General features: G+C 38.3%; 1 protein-coding gene across 4 annotated transcripts in view; it reads left to right on the forward strand.

The window, feature by feature from the left end:
- Nucleotides 1–19,378, forward strand: part of cadm1a (cell adhesion molecule 1a) — a 395,256-nt gene that overhangs the window by 309,177 nt on the left and 66,701 nt on the right. For all 4 annotated transcript variants that reach the window (XM_059352242.1, XM_059352243.1, XM_059352244.1 and 1 more), the window contains exons 4-6: nucleotides 3,228–3,380; nucleotides 5,745–5,882; nucleotides 14,619–14,777. In XM_059352242.1, coding sequence (XP_059208225.1) covers nucleotides 3,228–3,380; nucleotides 5,745–5,882; nucleotides 14,619–14,777 — 450 coding nt within the window. The remainder of the gene's footprint in view (nucleotides 1–3,227; nucleotides 3,381–5,744; nucleotides 5,883–14,618; nucleotides 14,778–19,378) is intronic.

Consider the following 19,378-nt stretch of genomic DNA (forward strand, 5'->3'; position numbering starts at 1 on the left):
TTTTAGGCTCCGATAATATAATAAATGAACAAATTTCACAAGATTATAGAGATTCCTACTCCTACCCCAACTGCTTTTGATGGAGATTTAATTGAAACAGTACAATATTATAAAAGGTATCAAGAGAACATGTTATAAAACTCATGTTAAACACCTTGTTTAAAATAAAAAGTTTTAAAAAAATGGATCCTTATTCTGGAACAGACATTATTTCACCTTTGAGAACAGAACTACCAATATTCAAATGCTTGCACTGCAGCCACTACCCAAAATAGCAGTATTTTCCCTTCCAGAGCAGGGTGAGTGTAAACCGCCTCTGAAATCAGGTTGTATGATTTCTTCAGTGCATCTGTATACTGCAGCATCAGTATGTTTGAATCTGGGAGTATTTAATTCAATTAAATCATTAGGATTAGAGTCTGACCTCTTGTTTTAATAAGGGCTAACAAGGCTTTTGAATGAGCTACACTAATTAGGGGCATATTATTCATGTGCCACAATAAGGGCTTCATTGTGCTTAGATAAAAGAATCTAATAGCTGCACTAATGGAAACCAACCATTTGAGGATTTTTTGGCAAATGTGAGGAATGTGTGTAGGGAAAGAATATGCATTTGCATCAAAACTTTACCCTTATTTGCTGCATTTTCACATTGCTTCATTCCAACTTTTTCTATCGTGTTTGTTCTTCTTTTTTGTTGTTTTGAGTGTTGTGAGCAGACCTTTCTGGCAGGATAATCAAAGACGGAAAGAAGTGGGAAGGTGGAGGCAGCACATTATGTCATGTACAGCAGTCTACCCAGCAGTGTTTTTTTGTTTCTATTTGGCCAAACAGATCATAAATGTATGATGAGATTGATTTTTTTTATGCAGATTTCTTCTCACATTTCCTCTCTTAATGTGGTAACAAAAACGCATCTCCACTCAGCCTTATGCTATCACTTAAAATGTGCCTGATGTTCTTGTTTAATGATGCACAAAATCAATTGTGGTGATTAGTATTCTTGCTTCTCACTGGCGCTCTCCCTCTCTCCTCCCTCCCCTCAATCATTCTCACTGTGTGTATCTTTTGACATTAAAGGAAAGTACTGTATGTCCATACAGCAGCATCATCTTCCCTCTGCAAAATCATCTTTGAAAAGCTAATGCAGCCCAGTGGTTTTCCTGTCTATTTATGTCTTGTTTTAAGGTCTTCTGTGTCAGAAGTTTCCATGTTTAATGCTTTTAGAAAAAAAAGGCAGAGCCAGAGGATGAGTACACAGATCTATACTAGGGGAGTGCAGAGTGCAAAGAGCCTGGAGTTGCTGTCAATCAGAGCAGAATTTATCAGCACATCAAAGAGGGATGGAGACGGGTAGGCTTTCATCCTAACCACATGTTGTCATTCTACATTACAGCTGATAGAGTGTGCTTAGGTAGATGGGCAAACAAGGTAAGGCAAGATGAAAGTGCCTACAGATGAGGAAGAGACAGGATTTATGGATTTGTCCTCAATCTCACTGTAGGCCAATTGAAGGACAGCCAAGGATGATGCCACTGTTAATATATGCCATGTTGTTAGCATGTGCTGTATGTCTGTCTGCACATGCTAAACAGAAGGGAGCTATTAGAGTGTGAATTGTGCTTGATTTTCTCTCCTTTCTGGTGTTACACCTCTCTGCTCTGTGATTGATTGTTGACTAATTAGATTGTGGTAGTTGTTTTTCTCTCCCTCACTTTGAAGTTGTGATGTACTTTAAGCAAAAACTGCTATCGGCTTTATTTGTCCATAAAACCGATAAAAACTATTGTATGAAAAATGTTTTTGTTTTTTTACACAAGCCTACACCCAATGAAAGCAGGCCTGCTGAATGGCTTTCCGGTTTGGGCTAGTGATGCTGTTCAGAGCTAAAACAGCTCAAAGAGCCCTCTGATGAATAAAAAGCAGACAAAAGAAAACTGGGTTATTATGATTTGTCTAAATTAATTGCTTCATAGTTGGTTTCTGTTTATACATTTTTCTGTGGCTTAATGAATGGCTCTACAATGGTTAACCATTTAAGCTGTTGAAGCTCATCTTTTAAAAGCTGTGTTTTTCATTTTGAAATTGGAAAATACTAAAGTGATTGTAGTAGGGCTGACAAGGTTTATTGATTGAGAGAAAAACATTCTCATTATTTTGTTCATCTAAAAAAGAAAAAATTCACCCAAAATGTACAAATTCCTCTTTCTCAGTTGTGACAATTTATTGCTTTTCTTTGTCTCACGTTATCATGAACTATATATGTTTTGCTATCGGAGTGCTGGTCAGACAAAACAAGCAATGTTGGCATCACCCTGGGGTTTAGAAAATAGTCATATTTCACCACTGTATAGACCAAGTGATAATAATATTGTAATAAATCAATAATGAAAAATGAGTCATGAACTATCTTCTTTTTTACAACAACATTGAGTATGTTTACATGCACAAAAAAATTCCAGTTTTTTCCCGTATTCTTAAAAATGACTTATTAAGCTTCTTTATTAAGCTTTTCACATGTTTGCAGTTTGCAGAAGTTAAAACCCCATTCTGAATTCACTGTGTGTGTCTAAACAACTCCATTTGGAAAAAAGGCCTTATTCACAATATCCAAACAAAATTTTCTGTTCATATCATACATATACATTTGGAAATATTGTTATATCTGGAATATTACTGTGCATGTCAATTTAGTCAGTGTTTAAACATCATTGATCTTTTATTTCTCTTATTGACTGAAAAATGATATAGGTGACACCTACCTCACTCACTCAGGGCCAAGTTTTCAAGTTTCTGCCCTCAAATACATATTCTTGACAAGCTGTGTCATCTGACCTCAATCCACAGAGCAAGAAAACAAACAGAAAGCTAGAAGTCAAGATGGCACAGCATCACAGGACAGACGGCAGCTATGATAGGGTCTTCTGATGTCTGCAGACCTCAAACAGTCAATCTCTGCAAAGGATTTGACAGCAAATATTGATAAATGATGGTTCGTCCATCTGTGTTTGTCCCACTAAAATTGAAGGATCTTAAATAAAAAATGGCTTCCAAATCTTAGAGTCTTAAGAAAATGTGTCATATATATGGATTTATAACAGCATTTGATGTTCGAGTCAACATTACTTGTATTATTCATTGTTATTATACTATGTATATGTGTAAGTTGTCTATGTTAACACATATCATATAAATAATAATGACTATTGTGTGTTTTTCTGCCTCAGCACTGAAAGACGCTCGCTTTCAGCTGGTGAACTTCTCAGACAACGAGCTGCGGGTGTCGCTGTCGAATGTCTCGCTGTCAGACGAGGGGCGATATGTTTGCCAGCTCTATACAGACCCCCCACAGGAAGCCTACGCTGACATCACCGTGCTAGGTACGACAGCAAAACACACACACACACACTAAGATACACACAAACACTTATTAGTAGCAGGGAGGTAAAGCCTATTAATCAACATTTAGACTGTTGAAGACAGCATACATTCACATGCTGAGCAACATGGTTGACAGCTCGCTATGAAAAACTGAAAGATACTCTGACAGCAGCTACAGTGAAGTTTGTAACAGGAAAATCATGTGTTTCATATGTGCTTATTAAGTCTTATTAATATTTTGCTATCACTTGTACCAAAAAATGACAAATTTCTTACACAATACTTGACTTGCATGAATAGCAATGTCAACGCTGAACGTAACTTTTGATTATCTATTTATTTAACCATGGTTCAGCAATATCAAACTGCATATGTTGCTGAAAAACTAGTTCCTAAAATATTACATTTTTTGATATTCATTTGAATTTGTCTTTTACATCATTGTTTGTTTTCTTTCTGTGCATTTATATAAAGTTAATAAAGCATGTTTTTCATTTAATATTTTTTATTGTGTTATAGTCATGCATGCTTGCAAATGTAATTAATAAGTAACTGCAATTAATATTTGTTGCATCACAGCCATCAATCATAGTGACCTGGATTATTGGGTGTTCTTGTCATAATGTTGTGGTGGTAAAATGAGCTAGTAGCCAAGCCAACCGGTCATATTTCACATCTGAACACACATTGATGAAATGACTTAGACGACTGGAAGGACACCCTCCTTTGTAGTGAACTGTAATTGTGCGCATGGTTTATGAAATATGCACATGAGATTTTACCTCTGCGTATGTGGTTTTAGTAGTGTGCTTTAAGACTGGGTGATAATCTGAAATCACGAATCAAATATATGCTATTGAACAAACAACATGTCCACAAAATGAACATATTGTCATGATATGTTCACTGAAAGCGGGCTGTTCTCATGAAAGCTTCGTAGTTCTTCCTACAAAAATCAAAGCACTGAATTTTGTAGCTATCCCACAAAATTGTATTAATTTACATAGTATACAGACTACGAAACATATTAAGCAACAAGATATCCAACTTAAACTACAGATAAGAAATCCTATGAACCTGTTTGTGAGAATACATTGCTAAAAGAGGATATGATTTAAAATAAGCATGGCTTTTTCTGTGGTTGACTTTAAGATCGAAAAAGAATTTGAATGGTATGTCGGCATTCACATAAATATGTCCTACATGACCCTCGAAGCCAGTGCTAATCAGGTTACATTGTCTGAAAAAGAACAGAATAATACTCAGCTCAGAGTCTGTCATCAAATGATGAAAGCAGTTTATTTCCCACCATTCTGAATGGACTATAAGGTCAGCTGTCATCAACTTTTCATTGCGGACAAGCTTGTTAAGGAGCTTGTTAAAACATCATCCTGTTTTAGCTTGAATGTGTCTCGCTCACATATATTCATTAAAGGCATTCAAACCCAAGGCCTGAGGAGGCAATTACAAAATACAGCCATATACACTTTATGTTCTCTTAAATATCACTATCAGTTAGGAAGAAGTGCCTCAGGAAGTGATATGATTAGTGAGTGTATGGGAATATGCTAAATTATTAACATATCATTGGGACATCAGCTGATAAGTAATCAGACATGTATTTGGATTTTTTTATTTTGTATTTTGCCACGGAGTCTGCACATATTGCTATAGTTTTATTATTATATCAAAGGTTGAGAAATTTCACTCCAGAGAACCAAAGAGATATGAAAGCTAATTGCGTATTAAGTTGGAGATGTTTTTTAAATTTTCCAATTTTCCAACAAATTACACATTTCTGACACAATAATTGACTTGCATGAAGGCAGTGCTTATGCTGAATGTGACTTTTGTAATTTCTATTTATTTAACCATGGTTCAGTAATATCAAACACTACATGTCACTGGAAAACTAGTTCTAAAATATTGTATTATTAATATCAATTTGAATTTGTCTTCTACATCCTTTTAGTTTGTTTTACACATTGTTTGTTAAAAAAAAATACAAAAAATATCCAATGACCAACAGCATGTTGGTCATTGGATATTTTTTGTATTTTTCAAATATATGCATGCATGCATGTATCACAGATTAATTTAATCAATTATTAATAAGTAACTGCAATTAATAAGTAATTTGGACAAGTTGCATCATAGCCATCCATCATAGTGTCGTGGATTATTGGTCCTGCACCTTTTTAATTGTCATCTGACCCACTTTAAAAATGTCAAACTTAAAAAAATAAAAACCTCCCCTCTCCTCTCTGGCAGCTCTGTTATCTTCTCGTCATGTAGTGCTCGGCGTGTAGAGGTGCTATATTCTCTCAGTGTTGACATTGTTCTGTTTGTGTGTCCTGCCGTAGTTCCTCCAGGTAACCCCATCATCGAGGCCCGGGATGAGGTCCTGAGCGAGGGCAACGAGACAGAGATGACCTGCACTGCCATGAGCAGTAAGCCTGCTGCCACCATCAGATGGATGAAGGGAGATAAAGAGCTTCCAGGTAGGTTGGCCCCATGCTCAGAGAGACGATCCTAATCATTTATCAAGACATGTCCTCTCTAAACACAATAAGGCACTTATGTAGTTAAAGTTCTTTTCAGAGATATTCACTCATCTTTCTGCTTTTGTGACTGGTTATCTGTACAAAGAATAGCTGCGTTTGACACAAGAACGCTGTGTTCCATGAACCAGAGAAAAAGGGCTGAATGATGTGTCACCTCTGAGATAAAAGAAAACTCCTCCAGTGTCCACTGTTTCCCTCACTTTGAAAAAATATGGAACTGTACATAAATTTCAAAGAGCAAACAATAGAAGAAAGCAATGTTTTCTATGCTTTCAAATCTACTGATTATTGATCCTGTGCATATAACGCTATTCTACTGCAGTTTTTGCAGACTTGACATAGAAGGCACAATGAACCAGTATGGTAGTGATAAAAGATGAATCAGCTGTTCATTTAAGGTAACAGCAATCCACAAAGCCTAAAAAAGAGCATATTCTTATATTATGTCACATCTGAAAATACTTTAATACTAAAGCTAGTCAGGTGAGTTGAACCTGGATGCCTTTTGCTTAAGTTTGACTTAAATGCCACCACATTTTCTTAACTTAAACTTAGTCTGATGTAGACTTGTTAGTATAAGCATGCCATTGGTCACATTTTTCATGTTGTACTCTCCCTCTCCTTCTGCTATCTCGGCGATTGTGATTGGTTTAAAGGAATTCAAACAAGCCATTGTAGAATGATAATGGCTGCAGACAAACCATTCATCAGCACCGACACAGACCTGTGGAGATAGGTCTGGCTATGCAAAAAGTCTCAACTAATCTATTGCTTAGTAAAACTAAAACGATCTTGTTCCTCTTTGATCAGACCAAGACTAGAATGCCCAGAGGTTTCATCTGCTAAAAAATACAAATTAAGAAAGAAGAAGTTGTCCTAACATGACTAAAACCAACATGGACTTTTTATCTCAGGACTATGACTGAATGTTTTTTAAAAGCTGGTAATATTAATTCTATTGTTGAGACCAGGTGGACTGCACTGTTCACGGATCATGTCATTGCTGAACCATTAAGACAAAATGTGTTGAGGGGCAGCATGTCACAGCAACAGTGAACAAGCTGTGAGAGTCGAACCAATTCAGAAATCAAGAAAAAGAGGTTAGATTTATTCAAGTAGTTTACAAATACTGTGTTGTTACACACCCGCAAAGCACAGGCTCACTGGTGGGCATCAGGGGATACTGGAGCTCAATGCCCTTCCTGAGCATTAGCTTTTATAGTGCAGTCTGCCTCATAAGTGGCGTTGTTCCACAGAGGGAAGAACCTGGAAATGGATAAAGCAGCTATAGGTGAAAGAAATTTTGGTATGCACCAAATGACACACTTCATCGGTGCTTGTCATTTTATACATGGGTTGTTGAACAAAGCAACAGAATCATCATGAATTGTTGTATAGACAATGTTTACCATGGGATGAAAGTACTTGAGAAAGTGAGAAAGATCCTTTATTTCACTGTTTTGCCACTGGTGTTGCAATTCCCATTATTTCCAAAATGCACTTGTACACAAGTTGCCATATGTTGCACATTCTACTTTTAAGTGTTGCTAGATCCCAACTTTTGCATGCACGTGTGTATCTTTTAAGCCTGTATACCATGTATATTAATGAACCATTTTTTAGGGCCAATTTCATTCTTCCGTTGCTGGCCTTCCCTATTTAGTGCTTACATCAATGCTGTTGCATTTCAAATGGAGCTCTGCTGTGACTTTGAATAGTTTCTATTAAAGCAATGTGGATGTGCAGTGGTGGCCAGTGCCTGTTGGCACCGTGACAACTCTCATGCCTTCATCAAAGGTAGCTGAGCTTTAGAAGTCTGAGCAGAGCTCAGGGGTGAACAGGCCTCCTGCCAGGCAGCTCCACCTCAGAGCCCAGACAGCAAGCTTTGTAAAGACTTTGAAACAAAGGTCCTAATCAGAAGTTGTGTGGGAGGCCCTGAGCAGCTTCACCTCTACACTGCGGCACATTAAACCCTTAGTGGTCAGCTCAAATCTGAGATTGTTCCATTGTGCCAAGGTCGGCGATTGTCTTGGAAGTAACTGTTACATCACAAAAACTGTGTTGATGTTCAGTCAAATGTTCTTGTACTGCTTTGTTTCAGCTAACCAGTGAATACAGGCACATATTGCTCATGCTTTGGCTGTAAGAATTGAACAGCCAAAAGCAATGCTCCTGTGGTTTCTGTTCATTGACCTACTAAATGTCTAAGACAGATAGATATTGTGGCATTACAAATAATTGCAAAGTGAATGTATCTTAATTGTGCAGACTCTAGAAACTAATTCATTTTAAAAGTTGAAGGCACAATTTCTGAGGATTTGTTTGTGGTTTGTAAACACAACATTCAAAGTTGGCTCCTTCTCCTCAGCAACAATGTAATTAGCCAGCGAGTTTAGTAATCTTCAGTCCAGCTAGCTAGCAGCCATAGTATTTGTGTTCAGACAGGAGAATTTAGTGGAGCTTACCGAGCTTCCGATTCAGGCGCACCATTTCAGTGTCTGCCATGCTACGGACAGAAATGTCCCGGACACAGCAAAATGAAAATAAAAGAGAAAATACATAAAGAGGGCAGGGTCTCTGCAGATATACACAGCAGTAAGTAATGATTGAGAGAGATAATGGCCCATGCATTGTTTTTAGGAAGATTGTACTCATTGTGCCTTTAATATACAGGAATTTAACTGCTGTCAGTTTCAGATTCAGTACAATTTTGTATTTAAGTAAGCCCCAGGATCACATGAATAATGTGCACATGTGCACATGTAAAAGACATGTTGGTTAACCTGGTTAAATTAATATATGGCCACGATATCCCCAGCTTTGTTAAGAATGTCCTTATAGTTATTGCTCAAAGATGTTTTAGAAATGTGTTGCAGAAAGCTGACAGTAACATTGTAAAAACACTGACTAATAGCGTGCGGTCATGGGCTAAGTGCAAGTACCGTAGTGACTTACTGTAACTGTTTGTCACTGTGACCTGGGTACACAGCATCTCCTTTAAATGGGATCTCTCCAAAATGTGTCCACACACTTCATCCAGCATGTTTTTATTATGCAGTGTGCTGTGACTTATTTGTTTTTAGCAATATTTCCCTCCTTTAAATTTGAGTTTTCAAACAATATTCATTTGCCTGTTTCATTGAAATACAGACTGTGAATGCCCCTCGACCTCAAACCCATGCTGTTTTCTGACACTTGTTGCAAATGGATTGCCATTTACAGAAAAGGCTCAGCACTCTTTGAAGTCGACAGTTGATAGATGCACTATACTCAGTGGTACTTAAAGGCTCACCTGTTACAAGACTGTGTTTGGAACACACCATTTGATTTTATCCATCTTCCCCACAGGTGGAAAGGTGCTACTGGCTCAAATAGCCTAAGCAATGATAGGCCCAGTTTTAAAATCCTTCTTTTTTTTCATTGTACTACAATACACTGCTATTTTAATGTTAACTTTAAAGTAAACTATCTCAAAAAAATGCAAAAAAAATGTTTAACTTGACACTCCACCAATGTTGTGGAAAAGAAACCTGGCATTTCTTTGCTGGTGCTGAAAGTGTGAAAGTCAAAAGAGTGCAAGGAAATGAAAGATGGAGAGAAAAAGAATGTCTCAGGGTGCCAGAGTTCTGACACTAGGCCAGAATTACTTAAATTACCCTCGGCTGTGGCTTCTTGCCTGGAAGACTTATTTCTAATTAAACGTCCCCAGAATTTAACTTAATTACCTGGAGGGATAATCAGGCTCTCTTAAATATCATTTAAAGGTTGCAATTGTCATGCTTGCCAATGTAAATCAAACCACCTCTCCTAATATGCACAGACTCATTATCTCACTATTATCACCTTATCTTTTCCCTTACTATTACCCTGTTTTTAGTGATTTATCAACATATACCCGGCACTTATGGTTAGAGCGCAGTGAAAGTCAGGAAATGAAGGGGTAGAAGCAGTGCAGGATGTAGCTATGCAGGTCATTCCTTTCTTCTCTTTCAAGACGAAAGAAAGGAAGACAGGTATATAAAAAGAAAAGCCAGTAGGTAGGGCACTTCATTGACTGACAGGGACCAGAACAGCCATTAGCCTCAAGTCTTGAGAGACAACCACCGGGTGATTTCAATTACCCTGCTCTACCCCAGCAGGATGACTCTACAGGTGGATAAAAGAAAATTTTGCACAAAGTAAAGCGACCGAAGTGTCGAGACATATATTTTATTTAACTAGACACTACTCCCTCACTGCTCCACAAGAATGTAGTTAACAGTTTAAGAAGGGAACTGTAGAGGAGGCACAGGAAGAGGAGCCAACTGAGTTTTTATGTTTGGATCTACAGAACACTTTAAGTGCCACTTGACCTTCCACTTCCTTTCAGTGATGTTCATCTCTAGTGGCCCCACTCTGAAGTTAGTCTCTCAGAATGTTGTTAGTGCTTAACACAGCATGCTTAACACAGCTTTTACTAGGTCATCATCAACAGGGGAGAGGCGCCGTAATTGTAATGTGTTGTAACATTCAAGTTTTCTCTTACTATGTCATGACCCCATCATATTGGGATGTGGCCAGTGCAGTACTGCATTCGTGAGATATATCAGCAGTTTTAGCACAAAGTCAATTTAAGGCTACACAACCACTGACCTGGGTTAAGCGTCCTGGTTAGGTGTTATAAAAGACATTTAAAACAGAAAATAAATGTAAATAAATGCTGGCAGTGAAGAGGTTACAAGGGTGACTTGAGCTACAGAAGTTAAGTTTAAAAAAAAGTAAGCAAACTGTGACATCTGCCATTTAAACTCCGCCGTCTGTTTGACCTCCCCACCTACAAATTCCACAATTTAATCTCTGCATCGTTGTCAATCATTACTACTACGTCAGCAAGATGGCTGCGGAGGACAGTCTAAAACGTAAATATGAGTCATATTTTTCTACCTGTATGAACGTCCTATATTGTCGTTTTTGCGGGGAGTCTCGTATTTTCAAATATATATATTTTTTAATAAGATTTGCGAGCTAAGGGACCTGATTAATTTCCCCATTTGTTTGCATGCACGGTTTGGCCAGTGCTCCGTGTTCAGTCGGACATCATTCAAATATATTTTAAATCCAGTTGTTGCCAAACTGGGGGGCGCAGCTTCATCATGAACCATGAAGTTGTTTGGTTGATTTGCACTTTCAGTAAATCTGTCCAACAGAGGAAGCCTGGTCATTGTATATGTAGGTATTGCTGCTTGATCAATTAAAAAACTTCTCCACAAAAGACAGTTACAAGACAAGAGCTGATGGCATGAATAAATTGTGCTAAGGGAGATCTAAAGACGAGGATCAAGAAAAGTATCTGTACATAAGGGCAATACAAACCGGCCCTCATCATGTAGAATCTTGTAATATGACCTGTATTATTTGAGTGATGAGTGAGCCATACACACAGAAAAGGTAGAGCCATTAGCTGTAATGTGATTAAATTGCTTTGTTGAGTGTTGCTGCATGTTAACTCTGGGTGTACCCTGATGCAGAAATGTGCATCAACCTAGTAGGATGCCTCCAGTGAGGTGGGCTTCAATAGAACACAATGTGCACATGTGTTTTGATGCATCTCTTGTGTTTTTCCCTCAAGAGCTACATTGTTTCTACTTGAACACATTAATATTTGATGCAACACATTTGGAGTTCTGTCAGATGTCCATCTTGTGAGAGTTCCTCTCTTCCTCTGGCTACCTCAAGAAATGGGAATCAGCCACTTCTTGTGCTATACAGTGCACAGCAGGATTCATTTGTTTAGTCTTTACCCAGCACACACGCATAGTGAGCTAGTGGCGACTCAAACCAGCAAACCAGGTTCATATTTTTGTCTTTTCCAATATTGCATTGCACAAAGCAATAGTATTTTACCTTCTGATATGCTCCCCATGCAAATGGAGCTACAATTTAGAAATGTTTAATGAAGAATTAAGTTGCAGGCTCATTGATCATCTCAACCACATTATCATTTATTGTAATCAACATTTTTCTTCCTAGTTACTTGTCTATGTACAGGTTTCAAACCACAGACATTTAGCTTCTGCAGGTTAGTGTTAGAATTTTATAATGAATTCCTAAGCTATAAAGCAAGTTCTAGAGACACAGGACTTGTATAAAGACGTCTCCTCACCACTGTTTCATGCATCTCAAAAGACATTTTGATTTGAGCAGACCCCTCAGGTTCCTGTTTCAGGTGCTTTCATGAATCTGAAGCCTCTAGTGGTATTTATTCATGACAACCTGTTTCTTTACACCAGGCACATCACACAGGTTTGCTTTTCCAGCATCCAAAAAGACAGCTGTCACCACAGTGACGGTATCACCACAGTGGCTGAGCTGCAGTAGTGGGTAGAATGTGCACTTAGTACATATTTTACAGCTCAAATCTAAACTGATGGATGCAACTGTTCACATTAAGACAGATTTTCTTTTGCACCAGCATTTCTCATGGCAGGCTCTTTCACTTTTTTTTTGCTTTCCAGTATTTGTTTTATTGATGGGACACAAACACACTTGTGCAACAGACTGTTAGGAAGTAGGACAAAGAGGTAAAGATAATCAATCTCTCTTTGTGTCTGTGCCGTGCAACGCTGTCTGCAGCCATCCCTCTTATTTTGTATGACTGTGATGAGGTATCTTCTTCATTGCTTTTGAGAACATATTGTCTGTGTGATATTACAGAGCAGCTACTAATCAGAGCAGGGTTGCTTTGCAGGCTTCAGATTTGGCAGGGCTGGGCAAAAGGTGGCCACACAATAAATCTGGTTTCATAAAGCCTAATGAGTGATTCACAGTCACACAGTAGACCCTGACAGCAGGCAATTGTTAGCTGATTCACCTTCTTTGACCATTCTCAAGGACACACTCCTCACTTCCACTCTACATATTTTGTAAGGTCAATGGAAAAAAGACATTGTACTAGCAGCCAAACAATGGCTGTCTTTGTCAGACCTTAACATTTTTAAAGCATTTTTCCCAGCAGCCTTGAGTCCAAAGGTTTCAGCTTTGTTATTCTGTCAAGTAAAAACTTAGTGAACTGACCCTTCAACAAAACAAGTTGTTCACAAAGTACTCCCGGAGGAACCAGGGATGCATAAAATAGAGTTTCTGCACAAGTTAGGCAAAAAAGTACTTTTGGTTATATTTTCAAAAGGATTTACAGAATAAAAACATAAAGACTTTATTCCCGTTTATTTGTGTAAAGCCAGTCTAAATCTCTAGAGCTCAGTTTTCATTATATGACTTTATGTGGAAAACACGCTGAAAATCAATTGAGCCCTGAAGGAGAAACCCAACCAAGCAGCAAACTATGAGGAGTTGTTCAAGTGATTAAGACAACAAGCAGTGTTGTGTTTAGTGTTTGTGTTTAAATTATACATTATAGATAAAAATTCAGGAACTGCTAGAAAATGGGAAGAAATGGGGTGCAAATCCTCCGGCTGGTTGGGGGACTTGCAGGGTTTTTTTTTCATATGCTTTGGTTTCCTCCCTCAATACAAAGACATGTGGGCTCAAGTTAATTGGAGCCTCATGTCTATAGGTTTAATTTTTTTGCCTGTTTTTATGTGTCAAACCTGTGATAGACTGACAGCCTGTCCAGGGGGTACCCTACCTGTTACCCTGTGTGAACTGGGATAGGCGCTGGGCACCAGCAACCTCTCAAAGTATAAGTGGCTATGGATGGATAGAGACAGCTGTAATGTTTCTAGAATAGCCTTCATGTTTCTCAACCCTCAGTTATTCCTCAAATTAGGTTGAGAAATACTTGAGGTGAAGGAGAACATACAGGTGCTGCGTCCACATTTTGGTTGTGTTTGCAGCAGTATAAGTCAAAAAGACAGGCTGCAGGCTGTCAAAAGTACCAGGATGCCCTACTGTTTCTGGTCCTCTGCAAAGCTGATGAAGATACACCCCATCAACTGAACTGCAAAGAGAGGACATACAGATAAAAGTCTAATGACAGCTCATTGACACAAGCAGCGACAGACATATCATTCATACCGACTGTCAGAGTTCATGAAGCAATGTTGTGATGAAGCAGTATTGTACTATTTGTACTAATAATTATACTTTGTAAGGACAGTTGCAGTACATACTAAAAGTAAGAAGAAAAAGTATGCAATTTGGAACGCAGCATAGATATTCCTCTACTGTATAGCTCCTCCTGGAGGATCTCTCTGCATTGCGGGGCATGGTGGAATATGGTTTCCTTTCAGTGTGAGGGAGTAGTTATATTCACACCTAAGGGCGCAGTCAAACCTGCATTTAAAACAGCAAAGTTTCAGGCTAAAATCGATTCATTCGTTCGATTCATCATCATTCAGTGGAATCTTTTGCAAAGGTGAAGTAAATGCTTAATGAGTTCAGCTTAGGTGAACTGAGCCAGATATACTGCTGCGGACACTTGGAAAGAATTTTTATATATGCCATCTTTGTCCTTTGGTCCCAGCAGAACAAAGTTTGTGACGACAGGTGAAGGTTTGGACTTAAATTTACTGAAAAATTAGACAGACAGATTGAGTTTGTTTACACAAAACAGTCCAGTTTTAATGTCTTTGTGACAGTGATAAGTGGTTTGGTTAAAAGCTAATTAGCTGTTAGCCCCTAAACTGTCTCTGTTTTGCTTTGTTTAAGTCTGTTTGTGTTTGATGTTTCCCATAGGCAAGCCCAAAGTTGAGCTGACCTATGACAAGATGTACACAGTAACCAGCCGGCTGACGTTCACTGTCAGCAAGGAGGATGATGGTGTACCAGTGGCTTGCATCGTAGACCACCCTGCAGTCAAGGACTTCCAAGCACAGAAATACCTGGAGGTTCAGTGTAAGTATATCTGCTCAGTAATAAATTAGAAATCGGCATGGATATTTAAGCTGCATTATGCAAGTTTTTTTCCCCCTTTTTTTTCAAGTGTCTCATCAGCTTAACTCAAAAAAAATTGGACTGCAATAGAGAAGAGTGTTCCATCCCCACTAATTAAATGGCATAAATTTGCTACTTTTCCCCAACTAAAACTTTGGTGTATGACATGTATGGCAGTGTCATTGAAGGAAAATCATCTCCATTCACAGGTTATGATTAATAAAAGAGGAAAAATTGGAGTGCAATAGACTAGACTGTTCCATCTCCACTAATTAAATGACATCAATTGCCCACATTTTCCCCCCACTGAAACTTTGGTGCAGGGCAATGTCATTAGAGGGAAACGATCTCAGTGCATGATGAATAAAAAGTGCAAATAGATAAATATGCAAATTAACAAACACCTTCCAAAGAAATATACTAATGTAACACATCAGGTTGCCTTGGCACTTTTGTCAAAAGAAGACATGTTTTTTTGGCTTTTTTAACATATGCCACTATTATGAAGCATCACAAACTGACTGGGTTGCTGTTGCAGTTGACTTTCTGGAGGGTTTTTTGTTTTTGTTTTTTAATTGTCTTCATGACCTCAAAACCTGACAGATACATGTCTGATAGTGTACAGCTATTGTCTCTGCAGCCAAGATGTTTTTGGATAAGAACTGCACTAACCTCGGTGTACAGAACTCTTAAGTGGGGTCAAAACTTGAGTATGCACAAAGGCAGAAATGTAATTCTTTCTGAAACTGCATGCTCCTGAACACTCAAAGAAATGACCACAAGTGGATGTAGTTGTGCACCTTAAGCAAGTGTTTGCTTATGAACACCTTTTTTATATTTTGCAAATCTCTCAAATAAAAAGACCAAAGAAGAGTGAAGATTCAAATACTGCCTCCAAAAGCACACAGCTGTAATGATTCACAGCACCCGAAATATCTTTAATTGATTGCACCTGTAAACCATAATCAGCAATGATATCTCCATCATGATGAAATTTCAAAGGTGCTCCGTAATGACATCGTTTGTAGGGCTCAAAAGGTACAAAGTAATATTTTTTATACAGTAAAGAATGCAATTATAAAAACAAACACAGAAATGAAATGTCAAATGTGACACCATAGCAAACTAAACACACATTTGATAAAGAATAGTTTATAAATATTGAATGTGTGGAATGCAACAACAAAATGACATGAAAATAAACAAACATATGCATTGAAAATGTCTGACAACAGACTTGACTTGGGTCCTCTGGCAAATTTTATAAGGCAGACTGTCACAAATTTAGGTTTTAAGATGGACAGTGATTTTAAATTAGAGCGTCAGATTAGTGCTGTTGTAAGGTCCAGCTTTTTTCAAATCAGGCAGCTGGCTAAGGTAAAGCCTTTTCTTTTGCACCAGCACTTTGAAACAGTAATCCATGCCTTCATTACATCTTGGCTGGATTACTGTAACTCGCTGTACTTTGGAGTCAGCCAGTCCTCCCTCGCACTGCTCCAGTTAGTGCAAAACGCGGCTGCTCGCCTCCTAACTGGAGTTCATAACAGGGGGCATATAACTCCCATCCTGGCCTCCCTCCACTGGCTGCCTGTGCATTTTAGAGTCCATTTTAAGATTATTTTATTTGTTTTTAAATCTTTAAATGGTCTCGCCCCGTCTTACCTCTCTGAGCTCCTCCACCCATACGCTCCTGCTCGGTGCCTCAGGTCAGCTGATCTGCTGCTCATGGAGGTACCGAGGTCAAAACGGAAGCTCAGAGGGGACAGAGCTTTCTCTGTTGCAGAACCAAAGTTTTGGAATAAGCTGCCTTTGCACATCAGACAAGCCTCCGCAATGTCCATTTTTAAAACTCATCTTAAAACCTATTTTTATTCCTTTTCTTTCAACCATGCACTTGTTTTAGTGTTTTTATTTATTGTTTTTATTTATTGTTTTTTAAATTGTTTTTTAAAAAAAGCAATGAAACTATTTTTTTAAGTGTTTATTTCCCGTTTTGTTTATTTTATTGTTCTTGTTTGCTTGTTTATGTACAGCACTTTATTTGCGGCTGTTGTTTTTAAAGTGCTTTGCAAATAAAGTTGAGTTGAGTTGAGTTGAGACAACCTAAATTAATTTTATTAATTAATATTGAATGTGAGATTAAATAAATTCACAGTGTCTCTGTGTTGTTTTGACATATACTTATTATACTACAAATACTATATATATTGAGAGAGAGAATTATATATGTGAGAATAATGTTTTCTGCGCACACATTACTTGTGTATCTAGCCATAGAAGTGTTGCAAAAATAAGTAAATCCTACAAACTTCTTTACAAACCAAAGGAGAAACTAAATTCAGCCCTTAATGGAGGTCAAAGGTCATGTTTTTATAGCTATGAATGCTTTGTATTACAATAGAAGGCAATGATTAGGGATCACAGAGGAGTATTTTCAACACTTTTTCCATGGGTCATATGAAAAGTATAAGTTCACAGGCCTTTCCATAACACTGGAAACAAAACAAACTAACCACCTCAGAGTAGAAAGTGCAGAGTAATTAAATTGCCCGGCATTTATAATGTGGATTTTTAGATCTTTTCACTGATGCAAAGTGATAGAATTTATGTATTTTATGCCTCTGTAACCTTATGTCTTTGGCCTTTGGCATGTCCTCGCATTCTATTAAAAAAAATAAAAAAAGCTTCTGTAGCTATCTGACCTTTCCCTGGGAGAGCGAGAAGAGGAAATCAGCTCATCTACAGAGGCAGCATGGCATTTTGTTGGCCTCTGATAACAGGGAGCTCACATGGACCACCCGGCTCAGTGCCTCACACTGCTTCATGCAGGGGCTGCTGCTGTCATGCTCTGTGCATACTGTAATGGGCAACAAACAGGCGCAGCCAGTCCTGCACTGCACCTTCTCTTTGTTATCTCTGCTATGCCATTTCACATTACATCTGGAGAGTGTATTACTGTTTGTGTGTAACATATCTAAACAATGATAGGTGGTACATAATATGTAATTAATTATTTTTCTAATTATCTTTAACAAACCATTTAGAGCCAGCAATGCACTTTAAGCTTTTTACATTCTCTGTCTGTTGATGATGAGATGGACTGCCAGGGATGTGGATAATTTCCGAACAACTGTTACTTGTGCTCATTTAGGGCGACAAAACCTAAAGAATTTTCATGTTATTTCGAGCCTCGTAATAGACTTATTTGTAAATGGTTTATTTGCCAAATGCCATGTGTGATTGCTTGTGTTTCTGAGACATTTGCACAGTTTTTGTCCACAATTTTCAAATTACATTTTTTAATTGCATTACTTTGTGTACTACATATAAATTATACATCCAGGGGCGAACTCAACTAGCATAGCAACAACCGTAGATTTGGCCAACACGCAACAACTGTCAAGGCTGCCAAAGCTGTTCAGGTTGACCGCTCATGCTCATGTGTTTATGTTCTGCATATTCTAACACATGGACTGATAATAAAAGTGCATTAAGCTCATTCGGACAGTGATTATTTTGTTTGCATGAAGCACCAAACTGACTTTCATGTTCTAGATGCATTTCTACGAACCTTTCTATGAATCCAGTTACATATTGGTTCCTTTCTAGGAGATTATAAACAACAGGAGCCATAAATTAAAGCACACTTTTGCTATTACGACACAGTGACACACTGTGTTTGTTTACTGATTATATATTATACTGATAGACGAGGTGATTTACATTTCAATCACTCACTGTGTGGGCAATTTGTGAGTGGAATGGAGTGCATTGTGTAGTGAGAAATGGTAAAAACAGGCCATTGTCAAGGGATAGCATAATTAAATAAGCCTGTAATGTTTATGTGCATAAGCAAAGCAAGCTGTTTTGCTCCGTTGCCTGGTTGGTTTTCCCTTAAGGTCAGCCGGCTGCCGAGAGATGGATAGTGCCGTCTTGAGTGCTTATGAGGTGAGGCACACAATAAAGCAAATAATTCAGTTAGCATAATGATAACGGCCCGCTTGCATACTGTAGACACCATTTCATTTCCACTGAAGTGGCAGTATCCAGATCTGGCAGTGCACTGTGTGTTTTTCCATCAAGCAGAGACAAGAAAGCTCCGACATAACTACTTGAGGCTATCAAAACAACTTACAGATGCCTGGCGTCCTTCATGTTTATGGCTCCGAGATGACAAGGTCAGATGACGTTGTGAGCGAAGAAAAAGTTGCAGGATGCCATGTAGTGCCTGGAGTGGAAACAAAACCAAAGGGTTGCTGTCTAAAGCCGTGCATGCCCACTGAGCAGAAGACTTGGCTTTTCGCCCATCTGCTGTCCATCACCGAGACTGAGAGCTGGCCGCTGACAGGGTGTGATTTAGACAGATGGATGGCCAGACACGTGTTGTTTGTTGCCGAGAAGGTCGGACAGCAGTGTGAAACTTTACAGCCGGCTTTGAAATCATAACTCAGGCTCTCTGTCTGCAGGCTGATTAAAAATGCAAGCACCAAACTGTGCATTTAGGCTATAAAATTGGGGAAAGAACAGGAATAATTTACATAAAAATCGAAAAAACTGTAATT

This window comes from Centropristis striata, chromosome 15 (genome assembly GCF_030273125.1).
Source record: "Centropristis striata isolate RG_2023a ecotype Rhode Island chromosome 15, C.striata_1.0, whole genome shotgun sequence".
Lineage (NCBI taxonomy): Eukaryota > Metazoa > Chordata > Actinopteri > Perciformes > Serranidae > Centropristis > Centropristis striata.